General features: G+C 41.2%; 1 protein-coding gene and 1 non-coding gene across 2 annotated transcripts; one reads left to right on the forward strand and one right to left on the reverse strand.

The window, feature by feature from the left end:
• The first annotated feature begins 400 nt into the window (after positions 1-400).
• Positions 401-473, forward strand: trnar-acg (transfer RNA arginine (anticodon ACG)). The gene has a single exon. It is a non-coding gene; the product is annotated as a tRNA-Arg (tRNA).
• A 614-nt stretch (positions 474-1,087) lies between these two features.
• On the reverse strand, positions 1,088-21,837 carry LOC141012502 (LIM domain-containing protein 1-like). The gene is made up of 8 exons (XM_073486002.1): positions 20,309-21,837; positions 14,077-14,178; positions 8,194-8,261; positions 6,969-7,031; positions 6,335-6,465; positions 5,323-5,374; positions 3,241-3,309; positions 1,088-2,507 (listed from the first exon to the last, which is right to left on the reverse strand). Exons 1-8 carry the CDS (start codon positions 21,525-21,527, stop codon positions 2,370-2,372), a joined length of 1,842 nt encoding a protein of 613 aa, XP_073342103.1. The 5' UTR covers positions 21,528-21,837; the 3' UTR covers positions 1,088-2,369.
• Positions 21,838-24,802: the final 2,965 nt, after the last annotated feature.

A 24,802-nucleotide genomic window follows, 5' to 3' on the forward strand; every position in this document is an offset into this window, starting at 1 on the left:
CTGTAGTTTGTCATCAGTCACTCCCCTACTGTGGTCAAGGTGGCTTCCTCTTGTCTAGCTACACAGCTTCAATCACATTCAGAATGCCCATCCCCTTTTCTTCCCATTGATGATGTTTACATCGGAATGTAACTGGAAAAAGCAGGACTTGGTCCCAGTTCCCGTTCGGGTGTGAACGCAGCAGGACTGTCGGTTCCCATCAGCAAAGAAGCAGTGGATGATTTGAATACTTGTTACTATAGGGATGTAATACTTGATCACAGATTCCTTCCTGCTCGCGTGTTTTACATGTGGCACATGTAACTGTGACTTGCAACAAAGGGCCCAAGATTGGAGTTGAACCATCGCCGGTACAAGTACTCCTCCTTGATAAGCATGCTACCTAATGCCTCCAACATCCGGGCCAGTGGCGCAATGGATAACGCGTCTGACTACGGATCAGAAGATTCTAGGTTCGACTCCTGGCTGGCTCGATCTTTTCTTTTTCAGAAAATTTGGTTCAACTATGTTCGGTTGATTCATTTTAGGGCATGTCGAGAGAAAAAGTCACCGAAACCATGGAAACTACCACTAATTTGTTTCTATCTAACTTATAATATGTACAGTGGAATACATGGGCTGCATGCTAAAATCTGCAATTTAATGGGACTCTGTACAACTTTAAGTCAGTTTTACTTTAATTGCGCAATTGGCGAATCAGCCAATCACGTTTCCGTCTACTACCACAAATCTACCAGGATTTGTATGCTATGACCAATCAGCACTGGTATCTCTACCAAGATCTACCAAGAACTGACCAATCCAAATGCCTGGAGACAGTATTCAGGCTACTGGAACTTTAAATTAAACATTGATTTGACTTTGATTTTGACGAGACTTTTGAAAGCAGGCCACTCCTTTGTGGTTATTGTTAATACAAAAACAAAAACACAGTACATTTTAATGAACAAACTGTGGCTCACGTTAATGGTCAACATGTTGATGAAGGTTCTCAGTCATCAAGGTCATGCTAATTCTAAGTGCTGTATATCTATATTCTAAGCAATATCTTTTTCTAATGTAAAAATTCCCAAATTAAAATACAAAGTTTGGTCTATTGAAATGCATTTATTAAATATTTTCTTTACAACAATCATACAACACATATGTTTGTTCTTCGTCATAACTACAGATGGCTATGAAATAAAGACCTCAAATGACAAGCAACATTAGTGTTAAGTTAGTAAACTCAAGACAGGAATAACATGGATGGCAGAGTAGGCAATCAAAACTGTACTTCCCACTGCAAATTAAACTAGTATTTCAGGGGTTTTGCACAAAAGTCAAAATTTAACAAAAGTATATGGGTATAGGCCTACTATATATATATATATATCTTTTTTAAATATACAATGGTTGCAAATGTAACACAATACATAGATCTAATGGCCTAATACTAACCTCTTCATAGATGCATAGAGAACTCACAAATCTATCTCTGCTTAGAGCAGACTGCATGTGACTAATAATGGCTGCTCATCTTGTACAGAAAAGTACAACTTGGATCTCTGAAACATTCTTTCTCAGACTCAACAAATGAGAAAAGCCATAGAAATGTGAGATAGTAAGCCCGAAGCACATAAAGGCATAGCAACCTTGAGGATAATGGCACTGTTTTACATATCTATGGAATGGTTGTGTTAAAAAAATATTTGATATAATTTATTGCATATGGAAAATGAACAATAATGTTACCACTTTGAGAAGAAAATGAACAGTGGTAACTGGTTTAAAAATGGAAAAGGAAGGAATTGCTGATATGCTTTGCCTTTTTAAAATCATGTTGAACACAAATTTGTTGCTTTTTTGGGGAATATTTGTCCTTTGTAAATGTCATTATTGCATGTAGAAACTGATGTGGAGGCACAACAGGCATCCAGGACATTCTGTAAAAAACCTCTAATCTCACAAGAGCTTTTAGTTAGAAGATTCATGGACACATTTTTGAACTGTAATTTCACAGCATAAGTGTGAATGTGAAGTTGACTACCAGATACTTTCACAGCCAATGTAACTTATTTTTTACATTTAAAATAAATCATATAACAACACTTCAGTCATTCAGTATGCAGCCAGTATAACGTAATGCTTCACTGCATTCAAAGTAGGGCTTTGGTGTATTATAATACTTCATTATTGGGTGAAAACGTCCTAAGGCTTATTGGAAACTTCATTAACATTCATGTGAAAATACACATCAAACATGATTTGACACTTCGCATTAATCAATCCTCTACAACAAGAATTGTACATATGCACTCCTGCTGTCAGTCACTCCGAGGCAGTTCTTCCGTTTATCCACCAGGTGTCTCCCTCCACCTATGGTAGTGTTAATAGGAGGCGGTGGCAGCGATGGGAGAGGAGCTGCCCGGCTCGATATTCTTCAGGTGGCAGGAGTGGCAGAGAAGGTGGCCGTTCAGAGGGTAGCAGCGGTGACCCTCCTCGTCGTTCAGCTCCATCTTACATTCCTGGACAACAAAAAGGAGGGACAAGGATGAGACACCTCCACTGAAAGGTTACATGAGCTTGAACAGAGGGATAGAGGATAATTGGTCTGATCTCTGCCCCGTATTAGCCTCTTTTCCAACCACAGAAAGACTGGACAGCAATAACTACCTTGGAAGTGTAAAAATACAGCAGTTAGAACAGGTTCATTTAAACATTTGCAAAATGATTTAAACTTCTCCTTTTCAGCAAATCTCAAATTAAAAGAAGAAATAATGTGCTCTGGTTGATAAAGGATGCCATATCTGCTTCATGGCTTCCAGTTTCAAATCTGTTTACAAAGACAAGGTGCTGCACTTTGAACTACTTGAGAAAAACCCCAGAAAGACACAGCCACTCAACAGTTGAGCACTATCTTAACCGGGAGCTGCTACTCACAGCCCACTGATTTGTATTTACATGAAGTAAGGAACAGCACCTGTCAATCAGCCTTTGGACGAAAAAAAAGAAAGAAGAAGAGGCACTTGAGTAAAATGATGAGATAGGGATGATGAGGTGTTGCATACCTGCTTTCCTAAGCAGTACATAATTACAGCCAAGACTGTAATTAAGATCAGGGATCTACTCATAATGATTTCTCTTAATGAGCCATTCAGAGCGTCCCTGGCTCAGAGCCACTAAAACATGCATATTTTCAAATGCAAAGCTTTATTTTCAGTTGTGTAACCATCTGAAATGTGACCTGTTTCAACCCACCTCGCAGTGATAGCATTCCACATGATAGTCTTTGTCCATGGATACAACTCGAATGGTTTCATCAGAGCCCTGGAAAGAAATTCACACAGACAAATGCAACTGAAGCCAATCTTGCCAGAAGACTCTCCACTGTCTTATTCTGTTAAGCCTGACAAAAGCTTCAAAAGATCGATAAAAGAGTGTGCGCACCGTGATGTCAGCCAAGAGCTGAGTTCTCTGTACTTTAAACTACTCCTCTGCATTACAACCTTGGGGCTTAAGGGTTTGTCATTCATCTTTCATAAGCTACAGTATCAGTGAAGTTCTATTATATTTTCAGAATTTACTATTCACTGTTTTACTACTAAAAAAAAGAACTCATACTCAAAAAGCTTGTAACACGATAGGCCTTACAGAGAAGTCAAATTGGCATACATAGTTATAGACACAAGATATAGCCACAAGGGGCTGAAGATGGTAGTAAATCATTTAAAAATCTGTACAAAGATCTTCTATCTCAGATTGTTTGTGCTCTTTGTCCCCATGATTATTCACTTCCATAGAGACAGAAGCTGTTTCTTTTTCAGTCATCTCTCTCTGTTTACAGTAATAGCCTGAGAGGGAACTCCCCTGAACAATCGTTACATAAATTACATAAATGCAGAAGGCAGACTGAGCCTCCTACCCCAACACACACACACACACACACACACACACACCAACACACACTACCTCTCCTCTAAATACCGGCCTCACCGCTTACTCAAAGGGGAGGGCAGGGGACATTCCACCAAAGTCAACTCTAATTTTGGACATTTCTTTGCCTTTGTCAGCATGTCCTGTCTGAGTGTGAACTGAACTTCTCCCTACAGTCCAATCTGATCTTCCGTGACACCACATCAAATCAAAGCTGAGAGATATTAGGCCTCACAGTGTTTCGACCTGTGGTCTAGTGGGAAATATGGCTATATTGAACTATCTGCTACTTGCACAGCTAAGTTTAGAGTTTGGGTCATGAGTGAGTCAAAATGAGCAGATAATGATTTATAGTCTGCTGAGCTCCTGGTGCTTGAAGGTCCACAGGTAAAGGTGAACCACTTGGTCCACAAGAGGGCTGGTCGTCCTCCAGAGTCAGGTTAAAACATCCATGAATTAATGATCATATTGTTATGTGCATCTAGGTTCATTTATTGCAGGGAAATTAAGAAACATGGCACTGATCACCTTAACAAACAACATAATCCTCAGTCAACAGCAACTACTGGGTGTATCTTAAGTTCATACGAGTGTGTCACTCAATATTTAAGTTATCACAGTCACTTGTAAACTGAGAAGCAAGGCATTTGTGGATGAGGTAAAAGGATGTGCATGGTTTAAGTCAGGCTACGGCCCTTCATTCCCTCTCTCTCTCTCTCTCTCTCTCCTAATTTCCTGACATCTCTCCACTATTAGTTTACTAATACAGGCATGTCATGTCACAAAAATACATGAAAAAAACTTTTAGATAAGATTTTAAATAAGATTGTTTTTTGGGTTTTTAAGAGAAAATAAAATACAGAATAAGATTGGGTAGTTAAAATTTATTACATTTCCAGTGCACTGAGGTAATTTTTGGAAGTTTATTAAACTGTAAAAGATCCTGCCTCCATTAGATCTTTGTCGCAAGTGTTTTATAACCACATTTGAGGGATCATTGCAAAAAATGTTCGTATATAGGGAGATATAGCGAAATCAGGACTTTTTTACTAACTAATATCGTATTAACATTGGCCCCAGAAAACGAGTATCAGTCTCTAATACTAATTAGCAGACAACTACCTATGTCCACTTAGGTATTCAAATCCACTGGTCAAAACTAAATCCCAATGGGTGAAATGGTTTTATGGTTTTCCTCGAACTTATACATTTAAAACAAATATAAATCTTTTTGAAGGATAAACATCTCGATCTGTGAAAGATTTGGGACATTTTTAACTGATTGATTGACACATATGAACCCCAATACCTTGAATATGAGAACTTGAGTTCACATATGTGTCAAAAACATGATAAAATGAGAGAATATATGATAATATCTAATCATGACCCAGAGTGTTGGCTTACCTCTGAGGGCAGGATGGGCTGTTTACATGCTGCACATTTAGGCGCCAGGACCCTGAAAGAGTGAGATGCATAATAATTTAAGTTTTTGAACTGCATTCAAACAAGTGACTGGATGAACAGATCTCAGTTCTGTTTATGACCTAAATTCAAATTCCCTCTATCTAGAGACTATTAATGTCCCAGGTCATATATGATGCCCTTCCCCCAACCTTTAAACCCGCTGAGGCCCCCCCCCCCCCCGACTCTGACCAGATTCAAGATTCTGATTCGTCTACGAAGATGCCAGGTTTGCAGATGTGCTGGCTTTCTCCTCACACACGTGACCCCCAAATCCAGACGGGAGTTGGAAAAACAAAAAGCAAAATGAATTCATTATTTCCACACATATGGCTGGCACCTGGATGTCTGAGGGAATAACAAAGGGCCTCTCAGTGTGGATGGGCATGACTGTGGGTAAAAGTCAAACACATACTGTATACACAATAAGGTTTGTCTGATTTAATCAGCGGAGAGAACATGTGGGAGCTGCCAGACAGTGATCAGCCATGTGCCTGGCTGTGCTGTACATGTTGTCCCAGCAGGGAGAAGAAAGCCTATAGCTGTTGAAGCACTACAGGTGCTTCTGTTGTACTTCCACACACGAAAACCATGATTTTTTCACTCAGATGTTAAACTGAATATTGTCCTCACAGAGCTTGTCACTGTTGAGTTTGGACCAGAGGAGCACGGCAATCTTCACACCTCTAACTGAACAGTGATCTTTTCTCCCTCCCCCTCCCTCTCCTTTCATCCCTGACTACACTTCTCATGTGTCCACTACACGTGGCTCAGAGAGACTCGGCCGACCCTTCTCTACTACATCCTGCAATAACAAGGGAAAGTTAAGCAGCTGTGCTGTCACTTAAATTGCAATATGACACCTAGACATTTTTTTTTTCCATTGTCACGCTAAACTAACTTAACACAGATAAATCCAGGTCCTGCACTCGTGTCCCCTTGAAATGATTCTCACCTGTGGTAGTCTTTGAGACAGTAGATCTTATTTTCAGTGTCCACGGTGAAGGGCACTCCATCAAGGCTCTCATTACAGATGACACAGCGGAAACAGCCAGGGTGGTATGACTTTCCGAGGGCCTGCAGGATCTATAAAGACAGAAATGAGCAAAGAATAATGGGACATCAATACTCCATTAAATCCCGCTACTGCTATTTTACATTTCCTCAATATTTGTATCCAATTAAATTAAAATAGCCATTGTTCTTAAAAAATCTTTGCCTTTAGATTAGATGAATTTTTCATGATCCCTGAGGGGATATTGGGTCCTAACGGCAGCTAAAAATAAGATAAAGCCAAGAATAAGCCCACCCAGAGTATTCAGGATAATATGTAAGTAATTACTCATATCAATTGTGCGTGTGTGTGTCAGTTAGATTTTTACCCATGAGACTGTATGTGTGTGAGGGTATGTCTGTGTGAGACGCACATCCACAGCCAAAGCTTCCTCCTGAGTCTTTAACCAGATGTGCCCACAAAAAGCTCATTTAGGGTGAAGTAACTCTGAGTTTCTGCTGAGATCACCGGGCTCGGACCCACACACACAAACACACAAAAGTACACACAGCTGGAGAGAAGAGCAGACACTAACCATGTCCATGATCAGATGTCCACATGCGTTGCACTTGTCTGCAGACTGCTGGAAACCGGAGTACTTCAACAGAGAGAAAAAAGACGACAGTGAGGTCATTGGAATTTGGTTTTTTAAAGGATGGTTGAAATTTCTGACTTTGTTTCAGACTGAGCAACTGCAGTGTCTTTAAGGCACAATTTAAAGCAGGCTATACGGTTTAGCGTGTGTAGTTGTGCTAAAATCCCTCCTAAAAATCACTGGTTTCAGTTTCTGAGAAACTAGCTAGCTATTTGTCTCCTTTGAGACATAGATTTTCTGATTTAAGTAGAGATATGAGAAAAGTCTGTAAAAACCTTGGGATTTGAATGTCTGCGAAATTAAGCAAGGATTTTGAACCTGGCTTTATCCAATATATCCCAGATTTCTGTTCTAACAATGATGCACATTGGTACATTTTTAATTAGATAATGCATCAATTGCATATTTAAACTTAAACTTCATGGTGATATGTATCATAAGTGTCTCCCCTGTGGATTACTGGACACATTTTTCAGTTAATATGATTGTGGTTCCTGCATTAACTCATACAGTATTTAAATCAGTCAATTCAGCTTTTGGATGTGTTATTATGTATGAGCAGTGTCAGTCAAGAGACGCCACATTAACAGGCCTGGCAGTAGAGCAGATGTAATTAACGGCACATAGAGGGAGCAGAGCCAGAACAAATTTAATTCTGTATAAATTCTGATTTTAATTGTCCAACTAAGAGGTTTTAGTGGAAAGGCAATTAGATGGGGTTTTACACAGACAGTGCTCCTGGGGTAAACAAGCACCAAACTACTGACGGTGTGACTAAAAGGATGAGTTGGGGTAACACTTACAGCTAACAAAAAAGGGTGGATATCATATGAAGACGAAACATGCCGGAAATTTACATTTTCAAGGGCTTTCAATTGTGTTTAATGTGCGTCCTATTATTTGCATACTGAAAGTACGCACAGTCATTCTGCACTGGTGTGAACAGCCTGATCACCCTCCACCCTACAAACATAGCAAAGCATCTTCTCCAGTTACTGACCTCCTTCCAGTCTCACCCAAGGGAGGAAACTGATATGAATCAGCGGCATTAGGTGCTAAAACTGGGCCACGAGGTCAAAGTCTCCAACCGATATTTTGTATTTAAGTTGAAGGCTCATACCTCAGTTGAGATATACAAGATATTGATCGTGTATTGGCTGCTCACCAGAAAGTCCTCCTCGCAGAAAACCTTCCCTCCGACATAGTAGAACGCCTTCCCTCTGAGCCTTCGACCTGCAGACAGACAGACAGACAGACAGAAAAGTCCATTTGTATCATTTCATTGGAGCAATACACAGCAAGATCCTCACCTAGGACTCTTAAAGACACACTCTTAAAAAAAGAACTACTGAATGATAATAAGTTGATTAAAGCAGACAAGAAAAGGTAAGTCAATGAAAGCATGTTGAAATGTTTTAGTGGAAAATCTTGCAAAGTCATGAGCCCAGTCTCAGAAAATAGTTACAGCACTACTGCATAAAGACTGTGGTGATTAATTACACCCATTTGAAGGTAATGGACCCTCTTGCAATATTCATTATATCCTGCTGAATCCAAGGCAGATAAATCAAACAGCGGATCTGTGGTGTGCTGGTGTCTTAATATAATATTGCTGGGACACAGAGCAGGCTTTAGTAGGACAAGGAAGATCATCTGGATCAAACACGTGGGAAAAACCAGGATTAAATCCAATTACTAGACAGGTACAACAGATTAAACACTCCTCTGTATTTCATGGCAACCACAGGCTAAGACCTACAACGACCTGCTATTCCTCTTCTTTGTTCCTTTCTGGTGTCTCTCCACATGCTGTGTGCTTCCTGTCTGTCTGTGTGCTTTAATAGTTCTACGTCTGGATCTGGCGGGCACACACACACAAACACCAAAACACTTCACATAGCTATTCCTGTCCATGTCCCACAGGAAGAGGGAACATTCCTCACATTTTCTGAGAGGGAAGGTGAAGGAGGGGACAGCAGGGCAGAGGAGGGGTTAACCTCAGTAAACAGGAGCCTCCTTTATCTCCCATGTTCCATCACATGCTCTGTTTGCCTGATTACTTCAATCCAGATAGTCTCATTATCTCTTTGTCTCTCAAATGATATACTGTATATATGCATTTAAAGGTCCCATACAGGAGAAAGTGAAATTTCATGTCTTTTTTGATAAGAAAGCAGTTCTATGTGTTATATAAATACTGTGAAAGTATCAAAATGCTAAATCCACATTGAAATGTACACAGTTTGTATTCACAAACTGTGCCTTCAAACGAGCCATCAGGACTTCAGTGAGGTTTTGACATCACAACTATTCAGTCACCGCCCTCAGCAATGCCTCAAGTAAAGTCATGGTTACAAAAAAAAACAGCAGAGCTGATGCAGAAAACACGGTGAGCACTGCCTGCTCAGGTCTGTGAGAGCTGAGCAATCACAGCAGCCTGGCCTTTTAGACGGGCACTAAAACTTTTGGCACACGAAATGACATCAAAGAACTGGTGAAGGAAGCTCGGCTGTTGTGTCACCTCGAGTTGCCTGTGACTTGGTCAAAAAAGCTGCGTTGGAACACACTGCAAAGAATACATTTCACTTCCAGCTAGCTTGTACATTCTGCAACTGCGTGAGAGGAAATATCTCTCCATACAGTACCACCGGTCTGCATTCACTATTCAAAAATAGGAAACTGCAGCAGCGTCAATATAGATCATATTTCTCTTACTGATGGGTTCTTCTGCCGCATCTACAAGCTCAGTCTGCCAAAAGAACTGCCAGTAAAGGACGACTAGTTCCAGTGTTGCGGGACACACAACACACAACAGCTAAGGCCACAGACACTCACCGACAGCCCTAAAACTGAACTTTCAGACAGAGGGTGAATAGAGGCACTGCAACAATGGACAGTATGGGAAAAGCAATGTGTTTTTGAACATGAAAGCATGTAAACATTATTAAGTAGACACCCAAAATAAACGTATGAGCCAGAAATTGAGCATAACATGGCTCATTTAATATCACTGGGAGCATTAGACGATCAAGGACAATGTTGCAAATTGCTGATGATGGTTTTTGCATCCATGTGATGAAGCTCTCTGCTTTGTCGGTATTTCATTTACTGTATTGGCTAAGAGCAGACATTACAGCCTGCTGATTTTAACCCTACACCCTTTAACAATTGATTTTCAAGTTTTAAGAGTTTTCCACAAGTTTTACTATCATTCAAATTTCCTGTAATAGAGGTCCTTGCCATATTTCACCCATTTCAGGACATAGACCTACCCAGAGATCAGTGCAATCAAACTACAAAGGGAAGAAAATAATTATTTTACTCTAGTCAGGGAAAAAAAGAGCTGAGCTAAAGAGGTTGACCCTACTATTCTCTACTTGTCTCTTAAAATCAGTGGACTATTGATCGAAGCTATACTTTCACTGTCTGGAAGGGTCAACGAACGATACACCCTGTTGTTCTTCGCTGAGCCTGAATTACAAGTTGAATACATCATGAGAAAAGAAAAAAAGAAAGAAATCAGAAAGAAATTGAAGCCTCATGATTCATCTCATTATATCAATGGCAAATGAAATTCTCTGAACCAGTTATTCACAATTACATTATCCTACTTTAATAGAATAATAATAGTCATGCAGTAACCAAGGTCTGGCCAAGGTTTACACAATAACCTAAGTGGAGACCAGTCATTTCGATGGAGGCCAAGGTGTGGAACTGGTCTGGGCTAATTACTGACAGACAGTCTTGGAACTGTGTCCCTATAGGAAGGAGAGAAGGGTGAAGAGGATGAAAATGAGATATGAACATTCCTCTTCTTCACATTCCTTTCCTTTTTTTCCTAGCGAGTCAGAGAGGGAAGGCTCTGAGCTTTGCGGAAAGATAAGAGCTTAATTAAAGTCAGGAGTCAGGGCTGACTATTTTAAAAGCACCAGAAAGAACAGTGACTATTGCACTTTCATAAAAATGTAAAATACCTGAGGGATAGAACAAAACACAAGGCCGTTTTCTAATTAAAACATTCTACGAATTCCCTTATGTAATCCCGTTCAGAAAATAAGGAATTCACAATGACCCTACCATGACTTTCTAATCAAGCCTCGACCCTGTTCGTTGCTGTGAGTAAATTACTCAAGTGAGACATCTCAGCAAAAGAGCCACGTCTCTTTTATACCAATTTCACATTCAAAGCCTGTTTACTCTAAGATTCAGTCTGCTGAAAATATCTATGTTCATTGACCAAAAAGTAGTGGTGACTGATAAAACATATTTTTATCACCATCACGCTGGCCATGAAATTACACTAACTGGCAAATTAAGAAGAAGCCCCAGCTAGACGTCAGCTGACCTCTGAACAATGGTGTCGGTTTGGTGGAGACTACGAGGTTAGCTAGCACGATGAACCGAGGAAGGAGAGAAGAGCTAATGTGTGCACTTCAATACTGTTCAATATCATATTGTTTTCCTCACAGATTTTCCTCATATCATGCAGGCCTACAAGATTTCTTTCTGGTCATCCCAATGTATTTTTCAGACTGTGAACAGCACCTGGAACATTTGGTCAAAGTCCTGACAATCTACCCACCAGATGTTAACATACCAGTGGATTCAGGACCAATCAGATCCTTGTTTTTATTCTCCAAAGCCTGCCAACAGGCAGGGAAAAGAGAGCGGATATTATGAAAGCAGATTCTCAGACTGTTCCTTACAAACTCAAATTACACCTTCACTGCTGCTCTATTAGTATTATAAAAAAAGACTCTTAATGTGTCAATAGATGTGAAGGCATTTCTATCTGTGGTAAATGTTACATATAAGTATACAGGGAAAAATACAAAACAATATCATATAAAGACAGGCTATTTGTTTCTTTTTCACAGATTTTGCGATTATCCCACCGTGTAAACAGGTTTCCCTGATTACAGACTTGAGCTTAATCTCCAACTGGAATTGGGTTTTACTGTTAACTGTTTGCAAACAGTCAATGATTAGCCTGAAGGGAAGCCCCCCTGCAGCGCAGTGCCGAATCCCAGACACGCAGTCAGGCTGCATGTCTACTCGCCACCAGGAATGTTCTCCTGCCTTTCCGTCACCTTGGGGGAACTGGTGGAGTTAGGGCATGGCAGGAAGTTCACAGTCATAAAGACTTGTTATGCAACTCAACAAGCGTGACAGCTGCCTTGACATACAGATTCTGATGGGGATGCCTACCATACAAGCACCATGCTACATTAGGGATGCAAATTTAAAATGCAGAGCTCCCGTCCGCTGATATTCAACAAGTGGCTCAACAAAATCCAATCCATATTTAGGCTACTAAATGGCTAAAATGTAATGATATTGGTTTGTATAGTGTCTTTTTGTATTTTTTTTAATGTATTTCATTTATTCTAATTAAATACATTTGCTCATACCAGCACTTTGTATTTTATTTTGATATTTTTGAAAAGCAAGTATTTGTAATTTGTAACAAGATGCATTTGTACCCACCTCTGATTGTCAGTTATTACATTTTTAGTCTAAAAAAATCTTAATAGTGATTAATCAATGAATCATTAATTTTTAACATACATATCTGACTGCATCACACTGTTTACTGTGTGGGTGTAAGAATACTGAGGCATGTGTATGTATGAGTGTGCCCCCACGTCCTGGTTGCGTGTGGTAAGTGGTGTGCTCCCCTGAAAGGTCTCCCTGTCCACTGTACGCCCATCTTGTTGCGCCCAGCTGACATAACAGCACCCAGTGTCCTCCTGGAGCCGGACCTACAGAGGGCCCCTGTGCCTGCATTCCTCCCCAGCAGAGATGCTTTTCCCTGGGGCCACTCACAGCGAGTACAACCCTTATGCCCTCACGTGGAGCCAGCTATGAGAGGTATGTGGTGTGTAAACTCCTCTACCCCCACTTTAGACATCAGCTTCACTCAGAGCCACATTGTGTCTCCTCTTTTTCATCTTACACAAGCACACACGCACAATGGAGTGTAAAAAGAAAACACAGGGATGTTAATCATACATTTGGGGGCGTAAGCAGCGAGGTCAAAGGTGATGCAGAATAATGGCCATGAGCAGAGGTCACGGCAGTGCCATAAATACTCCACATACCCACCATCTGATAATTGGGACAAAGATTTAATTGGTTGGATCAGAGAGCCAGAGAGTCCAAGCAGGAAGCTACAGGTCACACATACATTGGACAGAGCAGTAAGAGCAATGAACCTCAACTGATACCTGGCTGCTCCCTAATTGGTTGGGTTAACTGTCTTAACTGTCAAAACCAAAAACCTGGCCAACACTGACACACAATACAGAGGTCACATTGACAGAACAGATGAATAGACGAATATTAAACAGTTCACTTTTATGCAGTGGAAACTTTATGCTACCTTTCCTGTGTGATTTTCAGTGTTAGCCGTCCCAACACACGTGTAGTTTATTCAAACTCATTATGTCTTAAAAGTTAAAACTGCATCTGTCTCATGTAATTAAAACCAAAAGAACACAAGCGAAGAACAGATATTGTCTTTGAAGTTGTTGAAAAAGTATTTCTAAACAAATAAGCCCTGTAGATAACTCGTACAAGGTGCGACAAGTACGACATTGTTTCATTACAAGCGCGATGAAGTACCTGCTGACACTTATAATCCTCGCCTTTCTCAAGTCTGAGATTTTCAGTCTCAAGATTTGCACCAGATTTGGAAACACTCAGAGCATTAATCTATACTAAAAGCTATTTTGTTTACTGATGGATGAACTAGGGCGGCAAAAAGTCTTGCTCTGTGTGGGCAGGAGGAGTGACTGGCACACCCAGAAACCAAACACCAGCGGCACAGGACAGTAATCCCCAAATAATTGTGTGTTTTTACTCGGGCCAGTGAACGACTAAAGAGGAAGGTACCACTTTTAAATCAAGAGGACAGGGTCTTTAGAAGTTCATTATTCAGGAGGTGATGTGAACTTTACATGTGAATCAACCGAGGAGAGAAGGTGAAAGTGCTTGAATGGTAACAAAAGACTCAGTGAAGGTGTGTTGTGTATGTGTTTGTACTTACTGCAGGCGCTGCAGGTAAAGCAGCTGTCGTGGTAAAGGCTACCCATAGCTTGGCAGGCCTGGTTGGCTCCATACACGGCCTTGTTGCACTTAACGCAGACTCCTGGAACACAACACAACAAATGAAAAAGTCAGATGAAGACATTTTAATTACTTACACAATAAAAAATCAAGACAATGGTCACACACTAAATTGGTCAAATACTAGATCTGAGATATAAATTAAGACACTGTTTATTGTATCAAGACAAAAGAGAGTTGTGATGGCTATGATCCTGAATCAACCAGACAAAAACAATGGAGACAGAGAAAAAAAAATCACTTCACAAAAGTCAGGAAGCTGGTTAGCCGGCTGTATCAGTGAAAGCGGAAATATATCCTTATTTGCTTGTTTGACTTGGCTCAGAGACTGAGAGGTCTGTTAATAAAGTCTTTGATCAAATGTTCCTACCCTAACAGACACGGGAGTAATATTAATCCATCCACTCATCCAAGCCAACTAGATTTGTAAAGAACATGCAGAAGAAATAAAAAATGTAAAAAGAAAAAAAAAGAAATAGAGATAAAAAGAAGATGAAAGCAAGAGTTTTATCTCCTGTGTTGGATGAATAATACCAGTTCAGGCCTTTAAAAAGCAAATCACATGAGAGCGTGTCAGGCAATATTACATCATCTCTCCTTTGACTTTGAACAGCTCATGAACAACACAGGGCTTCCATGTGATCAATAAATAACAACTTTTTATCTGCAGCCGCTTCTGATGCAACACTGCTGATTTGAGACCTGCCATAAAAATACTATCTTTGATCGCTCCACTTCCCTGCCATTACCTCATGTCTCCCTCTGAGCCTGCACTGCATGACACGCTGTGATATGACAACTGACATGTGGAGTATGACAAGTGACAACCCCCATCACTGCTGGCCCTAATGGGCAGCCAGCTAGCAGCTAAATCAATCAGATATGGTGTGACATGATCATCCAATCATCAAGTTTTAACCCAAAGTAACACTAATAGAAGAGGCGATGGCATTGATGGAAGATGAAAGCAAGACCCGGAGCTTCTCTTTTAGTGTGCATGAGGTTATTTGTGTGTGGTGGTTTTATAGGAAAACTCCCTGGAGACAGAAGTAGAGCTCAGCAGATGAGCGTGGCCCAGCCCAGCCCAGCTCAGCCCAGCCCAGCCCAGGTCCTCCTCGAACACTCACAAAGAAACTTCTGTTTCCACTGTATCCAACACACATCACGCGGCTGCCTCCACCAAAACACACTGTTATTTTATAACCTTTTTCAAATGTTTCTCTTCATAGACTCTCAGTAATACAACACACAACTTAGCTATATATAATTCAACTAAAGCCTCTCCTAATGCCACAACAGAGGACACATCATCAGGGGCCCCAACGGCTGGAAAGAAGATTTAGAGATAATAGAGGGATATTATTAGAAAGCTGAAGAATGTTGCTCTTACGTAAACATTTTTGCTTACATGAAAACACAATAAAGTAGTCGTGCCTTCAAACTACTGCAATTAAATGAGTGAAGGCTTTTTAAATCACATTCTCTTCTTTTCTTCAGTGAATGTTGACTACAAACAATTCATGTCACAGAACAAACAATGAAGCAGGTATAAGAGTCTCAGGAACACATACTGTAAAGAACACACTCTCAGGACTTTTTTAAGATCTGACACAGAGCCAAGGACATTTTCCCCCTTAAATTTTTTATAGCTCTGAATTGTATGCCCCATGAGAACAAAAATGCAATAAAAGTCTCTCTTTCTCTTTTCCTGTTCAGGACCTAAAAATTCCTTATTTTCATAGGAACCTCCTCGCCGGTTGGGCCACTACAAATCTGCTTTTGGCCAGAGTCCTATGTTCCAAAACAGTGTGATTATTCAGGGGACTGACTGCTTGCTTCAAGCGGGGGGAGGGGAAGCAAAACATGCAGCCAAAACTTCACCCCTCCAACCCTCCCTCACCTTTCCCAGCTGTCAAAACTCCCAGTAGATGGCTGCTCGCTGGCCAATATGCCACTGCCTGAAAACGAGACCCTCACTACACACTGAAGCAGCTAGTGAGTGTTATCACTTCAACAGTTTCAGATTCATCTATAACACATCCACAACATGATAGAACCTTGACTTTAAGGGTAGAAAATGTATGTACATAGCACCTCATTCACTAAGAAGTATCTAAAACACTGAATAGATGGAGCTGTGTTGTGCCACCTTCCTATCATGTACATTTTTATCCATTGCTTTGACTTTTTTGCTTGCTCGCTAACTAGTTCATGCAATTTCTATGGTAAAACATGGCTTCAGACTGTTTCAACTTGGCTCAGGATGGTTTACAGTGTGCACCTCTACTATTGTAGCTGGAAGCTTAAAGTAGTTGTGAAAATAACACTTCTCCAATAAACCCCAAGTATTCAGATCTTAAGTAGTAGACTTAGCAATGAAAGACTTTTCTCACTCACAATTTTGACCAAATTCCATCTACAACCTTATCCACCACATTATTAATTAAACTTAAAAAGTAGTAGTAAATGATCATGTACGTCACACTCTCATTCACTATAATGTACTGAAAGTTGAGTCACCTACGGCATCATTTTCTAACTTTTACCACAGCAGACAGACACCACACCCAGAAGAAGTGACAACGCATATTAAATTTGGTTAAATACCACAGGCCATATATTCATAGATAAACAGACACATGGATGTGAATGAAAGGAAATCACACACACACACACACACACACGCACACACACAAATAAAAGTCAGCCTCCAAAAGCCTGCCAAAGTAGAAGCCAAGAATCCCTGGGAAGAGTTAAGACGAAGGTTTCCACTCAGCAGCCAGATGGGATAAATTAATCCTCCATCTTAACACAACACTAAACGTTCATCTGAATGAGTGTGTGTGTGTGTGTGTGTGTGTGTGTGTGTGTGTGTGTGTGTGTGTGTGTGTGTGTGTGTGTGTGTGTGTGTGTGTGTGTGTGAAAGTTAGAGGAAGCAGGGAGGCTAAACATTGGGATGTCCCACCACTTCTCCCCTCTTGGATAAAGTTGTCTATAAATCTCAAATCCTCTAAGGCTCTCGTGGTCAAGGACAAAGAAGCATCCATGGACTTGACCTTAAATCTCTTCCATTTGTCTGCTCATCCATTCAACTGCACCGCAGGCACCTCGAAACTCATCTGGGACTCCCCTCCCCTTCGCATCCTAAGACCTCATTTCTAGAATTCCTTGCTCTCTTCCTTCAGACATTCCTCAGTGTTCCCTCGGTGCAGCCATTTGGCATTGGATCCATTTTCCCAGAACTTCCAGCTGCAGTTGTGCCAATCAGAACTAGGTGTACGTTTGGGAACTCTGATGGATCCTGGCATAAAAGGACACAGCTCAATGGATAATTTAAACACAGCCGTGTCACTTAAATTCAGTCCTGTCACCACAACATCAGGTTTAACTTAATAATCTTCAAATACAATGGGATCTACAAATATGGCAATCTATGCAACAGGGTTGAGCTGACAGATGATGGCATCATACATCACCGATGGCTGAAAGTCATTAACTTCTGAGGACTGTGCCATCATAACATTGTGATTTAAAATGCCCCCACCTGAGAACACAATAAAGTGGTGTGTCCCCTCAGAGTTGCTTTAAGGCAGGAATAGCTGGCATTTGTGACATGTGGGAGAGAGAATAAAAAGAAGTTTGCTGCTGCTCAGTGCACTAATGTTATGTCTCCATGTCCCGTTTATTATTTTCTTATTAAACCTGCTCATTTTGGCAAACCAAAGGCACTAAATTCACATTAGAGGCAGCGCTGTTTGTTTTCTGCTGTTAGTGTGTTTCTTTCAAGCATGCGGTGCAGAGACAAAGACCCTTTTAAATGTATGTCAGTGATGATGGGAGTTTTATCTCTGCTGGGTGAATTCAATGGGTTGGAGCGAAAGTGGGAAACAGCAGTGACGACAGTGGTGTGCTAATGAGCAACCACTGCCGTAAGGCAACTCTGAGGGGACACACTACCTCAATGACAACTTCATCCTCCAACTTGATGTTTCACTAAGGACATTGTCATAAGCCAATTCGGTAGACATCGCCCAACCTTTATATGCAACTAACTATTATTTTCACAATCTACCATTTAGTCTACAAAATGTCATAAAAGTGCTCATCAACATTTCCCAGAGACAAAAGTTACTTCTTCAAATTGCTCCTTTTGCCCAGCCAACAGTCCAAAATACAAAGACTCTTCATTTATTGTCTTAAAGGACAAAGAAAAGCAGATAAATCCTTACATTTAAGAAGCTAAAACTAGCAAATGTTTAACAAAACAAAAAAATGACTGAAACAATTAACTGATTATTGAAATAGTTGGGAATGATTGACTAATCATTGCAGCTCTAATATTAAGTGTATTTAAAATGTCATATACACTATGAAGGTCAACTTTGATGAAACTTAAGTTTTGTAAATTAAACTAGCCTACACAAGTTTATTCTGGCATGAAAGCATGACTCAGAGGATGAGCTATGGTCTGGTGGGAAACTCCATCCAGGAACTGTGTGTGGGCCATGTGGGACTATGTGTGTGAAAAAAGACATATACTGTACAAATTTAAAACCTACACTTCTGCTGATTGCACACTGTGCGCTCCCACGCGACTGTTATTTTAACGTCTCTGTGCTATTTCTGAGCCGTGTCGTGACAGTGACGTAGGCCAGAACATCTTCCCTTACACACCAACATAAGCACATCAATGGGCTGAGGAAAGCTGTGAATTACAATCGTGGCATTCCAGCGGGAAATTCCTCCAGCGGAGAGGCAAGGGTGGGCCGTGTGTGGGTGTTTGTGTGTAATGGGGGTGCTCTGTGGCTTCGAACACGATATCACCCATCTCACACTCTTTCTCTCACTAGTGGGACATCCCGTTTTCATGAATGGCCTTGGCTGCAAACACCTGGCCACCACGTGATTACCAGCTCTCCCTGGCACAAACAAACTCCCAGCAACACGCATACACCTCACCTATTTATTGCATCTGCCTCCGGGAAAAGATCCTGTCAGCTGACCTCACAGCAGAACATGTGTTTTTACAATGTTGCATTAATTTCCTGATAGTGCTCCTCCAAATAGCGCAGCGGATGTATGAGGAATAGAAACCAGAGCATTCTGCTGATGATGGACATTTTTCAAAAACCCTGCCTGCCTCTGTTTGTCAGCCAGTGACCTTGTGCATTGATTCAAATATTAGTTGCATCTGAGTTGATTTTCATAATGTCCTACTTTTTCTGTATTTTCTATGCTCCTGTAAAGCACTTTGAATTGCTTTGTGTCTGAATGGTGGTATATAAATAAGCTTGCCTTGCCTTACAAGACTTGACCCCTCTTTTTCATGCCTTGATAATAATATAATACATTTTAAATATATCTAATTCCAAGAAACGCATGGACAGATCCAGGCAGCTCAAAAAACAAGAAATGATGTCCAAAATAAAATATGCACTGTCTTACAAAAATGTGCCCCTAAAAGCCAGAACTAACAGCCCCAGGTGTTGTTTTTCATCACCATCTTCCCTGTGCACACGTGTTCATCAGCTGCACAAGCATGCATGGCATGCTCACAAAAAGAGTCATGAGAAATGTGCAAGCACAGGTCTGTAATAATGGCATCATTTGTAAAACAGTGAATGCCACTGCCAGTCAAACTAACTCAAGGTGGGATGGAACATTAATACAATCAGACTAACCAATTAAATCTCTGGGGAGGAGATAAGAGGGCAACAATCTTCAGTCTGGCCTTGGCCCCGCGTTTTATTGCTGAAGGGTTTGTTTCAGTGGCCAAGAGGGCAGACAATGAATCATTTAAAAACAACATGAAACTAATTAGAAAATTATTCTGTCTGCATTCCATATGAGAAAAGAAGAGGCCTCCCACAGCGTCTGCCTACTAAATTCAGCTATTTTATCAGCAAAGAGACCATCACTCAAGAATGCCATCATACAAAGACAAGACAACTGGGTGGCACTCCTGATTAAACTACAGAAACAAACACACAAGGGAAACACAGACAGCGTGACAAAGGGTGACTGTGTGTGTATGTGTAAATCAAAAACAAGTGGATTTATGTTCTGAACTGTGGGTAGGCAGTTCTGTCGTTCAATGGTGGCCTAACTGATAGAAGCCCCTTGTTGATGTGGGGTAGTTAAGACTGTCTTACCAAAGTAGTCAGCCTTCGGTTGGGCATCCATCTCTTTTTCCAGCCGCTTAGTGAGGGCCTCTAATTTTATTTCGGCTGCTGAAGGTTGTTCAGGAGGCTGTGTGTGGAGAGGCTGGCAATGTGGTTGGCCATTCCTGGGGGAGCACGGGACGTCAGCTTCAGCACTGACAGCCTGTGCAGGTATTTGGCTGTGGCCTTGAGTCTGGCTGCTGCTTTTGGAAACACTGCCAGGGATCAAGGGGGAAGTTGCCATCTGGGCTTTGGGTTGAAGTGTCTCAGAGGTTGCAGGTAGAAGCGAGGAAGCTGACACGGGACCATTATGGTTGGTAGAGGGTCTTGAAGTTTGAGACGGTGGCGCGTAATGGGCTGCAGTCTGTGTGGAAGGCTGCTTCATGTGCATGTCAGCTCCTCCTGTGAAGGCACTCAGAGGCAGGGCAGGGATGAGGTCTGGTTTAGCTGAGCCAGGGGGCTCTCCGGCCCATCCCCTGGCTGGCCCAGCGGAGGAGAGTGGGCTCTGGTTTACAAGCGGGGTGACAGCCTGGTTCTGCTGGGGTGGGACACTGTTGGCAGTGGGAAGTGCAGACTGGTGCTGTAATGGACTGCTGCTCCCAGACCCAGACAAAGATGGGGAGCGCTGGCTCTCACTGGATGGGGCCCAGGCATCAGGCTGGATGACGGGGTTGCGAGCATGTGTGGGCGCGCTGTGAGCCGCGCTTCCTGGGCTGGGAGGAGTAGGGGTGGTGTGCTGGTATGAATGTGGCTCTAAGCGCTCCTTATTATCGTAATTGTTTCCGTAGCCATATGCCCTGCCGGCTGGAGGTTCAGACTGAATGCCTGTGTGGTGTTTCTGGCCGTCAAACTGCGCGTACTGACTCCCAGTCGTGGTGCCCGGCACAGGGCCAGACAGTATCGGGGGCTTCGCGGCCGCCTCACCCGGCTGCCTGTAACTATTGATGGGCGGTCTGTCTTTGGTGTAATGTGCGCTGTTGTATCCACCATTCATTTTAATGGCCTGGGTGGTTTTCGCCATCTCCTCTTGGTGTTTCTGCATGTGTATTTTAGTCATTTTGGAGGCGAAAACTTTTCTCGTCTCTTCAAAGTCGGGGTTGTTTCCTGCATCCCTCCTGGTTCGAAATAAACCATCTCTGGATGCTTCATACATGTTTAAGTCCTCGATAAACTTACTCGCCTCGAGTCCTAAATCCTCGTATTTATCCATTTCGAAGTTGTTTGTCTGCTTCAATAAACTAAAGTAAAGTTGTTGTTTTTTCAGATTAAACTCTTACTAAATCACGAGTCTGTAAAAGAGTGATATTTCCAGAGTGAATTATTAGCTTACAGTCCAGCAGCTCGAAGTCTTGAGAGGAGACAGGGGTCCGGACCCAGGGAGAAACTTTTCTGTTATTCCAAACTTTCCAGCTCTTTTTATAGTCCGGGTTAAATCACTAAAAAGTTAAAAACTCTGCGTCCTCCTCGTTGAAACTTCCCCTCCGTAGCTCCGTCCGTCCAGCTCAGCTCAGCTCAGCTCTGCCCAGAACAAGCCGCCGTCTGTCTGGTTATAAATGCGAGCAGATCCCAGATCCGATAGCCCGGACGACCCCACAAACTGCCCCCTCCTCCCGCTTTACAGTCCCAGCGGGGAACCTTCATTCAAAACTTTACCCTCCGCTCCTCTGTCAGGACAATAACACTTGAAGTGGTTAAAATTAGATGATATCTCGTTAAAGTCGCGACGGTGACCAGATAAAGTAGCCCGCCGTTGACGAGCAGACCGCGGGATAACCGCTGAGCACGCAGCCGTACGTGGCCACCGGTCGGTTCGACAGTTGGGACAGAACACAGGGAGCAGTTTGTTTTAAAGGTACAGTGCTCACTTTAACGCAAGTAAAAGTAGCGCGTTAGCTCACACAGCTAGCTTTTCTATCCAAAAATAGCGAACTGGGGGCAGATATTCGTCAGCATGTTCCGCTAAAAAGTGTCCCCGACATCCGGTGTCATTTTCATAAAAGAGCTGGTTGACTCAGCCTCTCTTTGAGTCAGCATTTTTATTTAGCTCCATGAAATTAAAGGGATGTTTTTTGCTTTGGTGGAATATACTCAGGTGCTAACTTAAAGGGGCACTATGTACCTTATATTTTTATATTTATATGTGTGTATTAATGAGGTAATAATACCAGAATAAACAAGCTGTTCTCAGAGGTAAGTTAGGTCCCCAGAACACTTTGAAGCTAGAAAGGTGGCAGGGTCCGCCAAATATAAACAAAAGTAAAACAGTGTGAATTTGTGTTTGTTTGTTTGTTTATTCAGTCATGAAAACACAGACTTTGTTAATTTAGTTTGTTATGGCATAAAAAACACATCAGTCAATGAAGATCTTTCTCTTCTGATAAAAAAATCTTCCCCAGAACTACGCAGTGCACCTTTAAGTGTAATTTTGAGGTATTGTACTCCGTTTCTGCTACTTTTCAGCCTTCTTCAAGTCAACTAGGACTTAAGGAGATATTGTACTCCATTGTAATACAGTTACTAGTTAGCTACTTTCAAAACCCTATAAAACATTTAATCTGCTTATAAAATATGAAACTATCCACCAACATGCATCATATTTAAAGTAAGCGCCACTTCCACCAACTTTTATGCATAATAATTCCTATTCTAATTATATGTAATTTAGAGTTGCACTCACAGGTGCTGTTTTTCTGCATTGAGAACTCACACTGTTCAGTTTAAACACATTTTGCTAATAATAGACCAACTTACATAACACTTTCATTGCAGAACGTTTAATGTAGTGGAGTGTTTTTACAGTGTAGCATAGCTATTTTTATTAAAGAATCCTCTTCTGCCACCACTTATGGGTTTAGTGATGGGAAGAGAGGAGGAATAAGAAAGTAAAGCAAATGGGGGATGGGCAAATGATTTGGGATGTTTTTAAGAAGGGGAGAGTGTTTTAATCTGGCATCCTAAATGTTCAATTAACGTTAATATCTGGCTTTTGAAAACGATGAATGTAACCTTTAGGACACAGCCTTTAAGCTTCCTGCAACTCATAAACAATCTGGTGGAGCAAATCCTCATAACTGTAACTACTGCATGGGTGTGTTTTTCTTGTGGTTGTGGGGGGTATTTACAGTGCATGTGCCCCCTCTGTTTTGGTTGAATGATGTCACACATTCCTGCTCATGAAACCCACACACACACACAGACTGTGACCCTATGTCCCGACCCTGGCTGGAATATTTGACACAGAGTTAGGGTACAATAGGATGAACTCATCATGTGTATGGGAAAAAGGCTCAACCTCCCAGCAAACACATAGGAACACATTGTAATTGTATCCTGGACGGAACCTGAGTGTGCATATATTGTCTGACAGCCCCGGTTGATGAAAAACAATATGGAGTCAGTACATTGAGGGGGCCTCTGGGCTGCTGCTAGTTGTGTAATTAAAACAGAACGTTTATAAGGCATGGCCATTTGTATGTTTGGGAAACAATCACCATAATACAGCATTCCCTCCTTCAGGCTTAACTTATTTAACAGATATCAACCAAAAACGTTGTAATAACACCCTCAGCTGGTGTTATTCACACAGGTTATTAAATGTGGAAGTCAGTATTTAAATGAATGCTACAAAGTTGTGATATTCTGGTAGTAATTATAAAACTAACACATGTTGAACAGAAAACTGCTGCTAGAGCAAAGATGGAGGCATACAACCTATTTACAATGAGCCGCAAGATATGTTTGAGCATGCATCATAAAGCAGTCTAAACTATAGGAAATCATCCTCAACATTTTTTTTTTTGGAATTCTTTCTCCTAGTAAGGTTACTTCAAACACATGGTAACAGCAGCAGGGGTTTTGGAAAACCTGACATCATTTGGTTTCACTGATTATGTTAATTGGCCCATTTGCACCTCATTAAAGGAGGAAAAAATAGAATGAAACGTGTTCAAACTTTATTTCCAAGTATTGAAACACTCTACACATACATAGGTCTGTCATAGCTACTACTTTGTGTTGGACAATTTATTGTCACAGAAACCATTTGCGATAGACAATATTACGGTCATATTAAGACCACTTCATGCCACTGATATAATAACTATATGACAACATAATAATGTAATGCAAGTACACTCTTTCAGAGAGCAATGACCTTTTACAGCCAATATTGAGGTCAGCAAAAACGATCGATATGTACAATAAGTCGATAACATAATTATGGTGACAGGCCTATACATTAATTTATACAAATATATCTTAGTGATTGGGTAAAATGGACAAAAACATTCAAAATATCTTTAGAACTTTGATTATGTCAATAATCAATTCAATCAATCGCTTTTTTACAGTATTGTTTTACTCAAGTTAAGCCTCAATCTTACAGATTCAAAGGGATATCAGTTGCTGTCATGTAGGAAACAAGACATGAAGTTAGCTCTGTTTATTAAATCACTTCATCTTGGGGAGCTTCAAAAGCACAAAACA

The sequence above is a fragment of the Pagrus major genome, chromosome 17 (assembly GCF_040436345.1).
Source record: "Pagrus major chromosome 17, Pma_NU_1.0".
Taxonomy (NCBI): Eukaryota; Metazoa; Chordata; class Actinopteri; order Spariformes; family Sparidae; genus Pagrus; species Pagrus major.